The 4,823-nt window shown below is 37.1% G+C and overlaps 1 protein-coding gene across 1 annotated transcript; it reads right to left on the bottom strand.

Annotated features, from left to right (window-relative positions):
• Positions 1 to 765: 765 nt before the first annotated feature.
• Positions 766 to 3,871, bottom strand: LRRN1 (leucine rich repeat neuronal 1). The gene has a single exon (XM_077763722.1). The coding sequence runs from the start codon at positions 3,639 to 3,641 to the stop codon at positions 1,491 to 1,493; it is 2,151 nt and encodes a 716-aa protein (XP_077619848.1). The 5' UTR covers positions 3,642 to 3,871; the 3' UTR covers positions 766 to 1,490.
• Between the last annotated feature and the right edge of the window lie 952 nt (positions 3,872 to 4,823).

Raw genomic sequence — 4,823 nt, forward strand, 5'->3', positions numbered from 1 at the left:
CCTTTTTTCTGTCCTAAATCTCACACACACATCTTTCAGTAAACACTTAATTCTACCAAACTGTCTCTATACGTTAGTTGGCTAAAAAATTCCAAATGTACAGAAATTGTTCCATTTTCTAGTAATCAATTACTCGTCTCAGCAGATTTTTCCACACGGATGTATGGGTTAATATGGGTCAAGCATACAGACAGCCATGAAAAAGGGAGCAAGCCGTAATACATTTGGGAATACTGCATAGCTGCATGTTTTAGACTTTGATGGAGAGTGTGGATACTACCAAAAAAATCAGATTTTTAACAAAACCCTTACAGAAAAGGAATGTGACATATCTATCTCATTATCAAAGTGTCTATCTCTATTTTTTCAAATCACGTTTAGTTATATATGGGATACAATAATATGCCTTTTTCTTCATAAGAATGCTTCCTTACATTAGGTCTGATTAGTAATATTTAAGATATAGAAATCCTTTTCATTAAAATATCTTCACTAAAATAGATTATATCTTCCTTTAGAAAAAGATTTCAAAACTTTTAGGGCCTAGTTTTAAAAAGTATCACGCTATAGTTGATTTTTGGTGGTTGTTTTAGGGATGTGAAAAATATCACCACGGCCACTAGCAAGAACTATAAATGATACATTATTGCAAGTGTTCTAAAAAAATCAGAACAAAACTAATTTATTATAGTTCTGTCTTCATTATACACCACATGTTGGTGAGTTAAACACAACAAAATTGTCTTTTCTTTTAAAAGTGTCTACTAAAGATAAAAAGAATAAGGTAACAATTAACATGTAGATTGTTACATTAAAAAATCTTGATATACATATTTCTATTGCCTGTTAGCTTGTTCTAAGCCTCTTTAACTATTACAAAAAAGAAAAAGTCATTGTTCAAAGGCAAACATTCAATTCAGTTGATACAACATTACAGTACAGTCAACTAACATCATTCAAAGAGGGTAACAAGTCTAGCCTTAGCTTCTTGGGTTAAAAAGTCTGTAGACCAGATTGCTACAAAAGGTTCAATGCTGCTTCAGAACTGTATGTTACCTTTTTGGAGGACTTTGTACTTTCTACTGATGGCTTCTGAAGGGGTCATGCTGTTGGTAAAAGCACAGGGGAACCCCGACCTGTCATTAATCATTTTATTGAGCATTGTAGTTAGAACAGCATTATTGAGTTTAGCACAACAACTAAAACAAAATAATAGTAATAATAATATAATAATAATAATAATATAATCATCATCATCATAATGATAAGAATAAAAACCAAACACAAACTGGAAGCCTAGAGATGCTGCCAGCCGTGTCAAACCCTTGCGATACGCTATACTAAAAAAATTTGAAATATCCACCCGTCCTCTCCACTCTGCCACAAACTAGCAAAGTCAAAAATACAAAAGTCTTCAACTTGTTACTTTTGCAGAATAAAGCAAAAACGTCTTTGTGCTCCTTACTACCAGAAGCAAAATATCCACTGAGTTACCACATGTAATAGCTTCTGGATGTGTCGACCTGGGTTGGCTTGGTGTCTGCAGAACCATCCTTGTCTTTCTCACTGTCACCTTCCCAGAGGTTAATGAGTGGTGGGTACAGCTCATTTAGTGGGATTGAAGAAGTTTTTTGCATATACTTTTTTAATGAGTGGTGATAGTTTTTTCTCTTAAATCTTTTGGCAATGTACACAGCAATGGATGCAAGGCTAATGACGGCAAACATGGACCCCATTACTGCAGCAAGGGCTGTGCTTGTTTCTTGATCAGAAATGTCCAGTGCAAAGGCAGCATTTTTAGTTGTGACATTCACACATGACTTTTGAGTCTGCTGATGAATATTAGACACTGTAAGACACACTTCGTAATCTGTAGAAGGCTGCAGATGTGTTAGGTTGTACTCATGAACATCTACTGGGACCCTGGCTGTATAGGTTATGTGAGGATTGTCAATCTTCATAGTGGCAGATGACCATTTTAAGTTTGATGTCATGACATTGGAATTGACTTTCCAGGACACTAAAATGGAATGAGATTCTGTCTGCTTGACATATATTTTCAGCACCTGGGTACCATCCAGAAGGGTTCCATTAACCTTAATTGTCACTACACGTGTGTCAGCCCCTTCGACATTCTGGGCGACACAAGTATATCTTCCTGAGTCTTCAATTTGTATATTAGATATTTCTAAAGTACCTTCGTTACTTAGCCTGTATTTATCTGAAAGTGTATCCACAGTTATTTTATTTCCAAGAGGAGTGACCCAGTAAATTTCAGGTTCTGGCTCAGCCATGGCCCGACAGTCTAGGAAAACTGTTGTGCCAGTATCCATGTTTAAATGATTTGGGAATGTGTCATGAGATATCATTGGGAGGCACTGTTCACTTGAATCTTGGATTAAAACTTCCTTTACCTGCTGCCCTCTATATTCAGGTGGCATGGCACAGAACATGGACAAAGGCTCCATGAAGCGGATATTTGTTTTGTTGGAGTTAATCCAGTGGATGACACAGTCACACCTCAGGGGATTGCTGTGGATACTGATCTCACGAAGATTGGGAAGGGATTCTACTGTTTTTTGGTAAACAGCATTCAAGGCATTGTTGTTCAACATCAAGCTTTCTAGGGCAGGAACACTTCGAAAAGCCAAGCGGTGGATATAAGATAATTTGGGGTTATTGGTGGCTTCTAACTTTGTGAGTTCAGGCAAGTTATCAAGGGCATAGCGATCCACAGAAACAAGTTCCCCCATATTGTTGATTCCCAGTTCTTTTAGCCGAAGCATATTTTTGAAGTCCCCTTCTTGGATTTTGTGGATAGGGTTTTTGTTGAGGTCTAAGAATTTTAAATTTGGAACCTTTTGCAGGGCAAGTTGAGGGACCTTGACCAGTTTGTTATCATAAAAAGACAGGCTTTCAAGGCTATCCAAACCCACCAAAGCATTTCCAGGAATATCAGTGAGATACATTCCTGCCAAAACCAGGCTTCTCAAATTTGAGAGGGGTTTAAAGTTCATATCCAGAATTCCAATCACGGGGTTTTCCCCAATCATGAGAATTTCCAGGTTGGGTGTTGAATCAAACCAGCGGCTATCAATAACTTTCAATTTATTGGAGTTCAAGTGGAGCCTTAAAAGATTTTTTAAGCCTGAAAAAGCATTAGCAGAAATAGTGCTAATCTGGTTATGGTTGATATAGAGTTCTTGAAGGTTGCTGAGGTCTTGCAGACAGTAATCAGTCATTTCTGTAATCTGATTTTCCTCCAAATGTAGAGTAGTCAGCTGGGTCAGGTTTGCCAGCCCGACCTCCTTAATATTTGTGAAGTTGTTTTGAGAGAAATCTAGCTCAGTCAAGTTGAAAAGCTGCTGGAGCTCATCTACAGTCTTTGCGATGTTATTGCTCTGTAAGAGAAGCACTTGAGTATCACTAGAAAGGTTGCTGGGAATCCTTGTTAAGCGGAGATCATTGCAATCAACAGTAGTGGCTTCTCTGTATGTGGACTGAGGGGTGAACCAGGGCCTAATTTCACATACACAAAGTTGTGGACACTCAGTGCTTTGTAGGGAAGACTCCGTTAATGAAGTCATTAGCAAGCCCAGCACCAATTGGCAAGCTGCTAAAACAAAGCTCATCCTAGCCATGCTGGCTTGCTGAGCAAGCTCAATCCCTGACACTCCTAAATTTTAACAAAAGGTGAATACTATATAGTGATAGGTAGGATAGCAAGCAGAAAATGTAAACATTCAAGCAAAGTCTTGGTTGAGATGAGTACAATTCTGGAGTCTGAAGGGATGGTTTTCTGGAGTTTTCAAAAGGCAGGAAGCAACTGGAAGTCTTTCAACTGTGTCTCTCAATTCCAGGCATGCCCACAGCTCTGTGGTAGAAGTTACTTCAGCCAAATCAAAGTCTGGAGATGTGCCTGAAATTAGATTAAGACAGATGTTATGTTTTTTTCCATTTATTTGCTACATTATAGCCTTTTTTTGTCTATTAAAAAGGCATAATCACAAATTTATTAAAAAGAATGTTCAAAATAACTACACAAGCCTTTAAATTACAGTGTTCTTTCCTATATTTTCCTAACTACACTAAAACTAGTTACCACTTTTATAGTTTTATTGGGTAAAGTTATCAAACACATACACACACACACGCACTTGCACTTAATAGAACACTCAGAAAAACACAGATGCCATTTCTTTAAAAACAAAGTTGACTTGAGATGTTGCCTATTTAAAGCTCCAAGAAAAATCAAAAGGTCAAAAGCAAAACATGAAGGACAGTTTATAAAACACTCAAAGTTCATTTTTAGTGTTTTATATTTTAATTAATATTTGTTTTCAGAAGTTTTTCTTTTCCAAATGGTATACTCTGTAGACATATTCAGCCAATGCTTTTCTAGCTCAATTATTCTTATGCAAAAAAATGAATCTAACACAACTACAAAAAGAAAATATCAATAGCTCCTGGGTGGCTCAGTTGGTTAAGTGTCTGACTTCGGTTCAGGTTATGATTTCACAGCCCATGGGTTCAAGTTCCACATTGGGCTCTGTGCTGACACCACAGTGCCTGGAGCCTACTTCAGATTATGTCTCTCTCTTTCTCTCTCAAATAAATAAATATTAAAAAAGAAAACATCAGTTTTTCTTATATTCTAATAGTCACAGCTGAACTGGGACTGATTAAAATGTCAAAGAACTTTGCCCCATTATTACCACTGGTCTTCATGAAAAACACAAATGTATTCATACATGTTTAATTTCACCAATCTCATGTGAATGTCGTTGGCCACTTAGGAGCCATAAAGCATGAATATATTGGAT

Source organism: Crocuta crocuta, unplaced genomic scaffold (assembly GCF_008692635.1).
Source record: "Crocuta crocuta isolate KB4526 unplaced genomic scaffold, BGI_CrCroc_1.0 scaffold184, whole genome shotgun sequence".
NCBI lineage: Eukaryota > Metazoa > Chordata > Mammalia > Carnivora > Hyaenidae > Crocuta > Crocuta crocuta.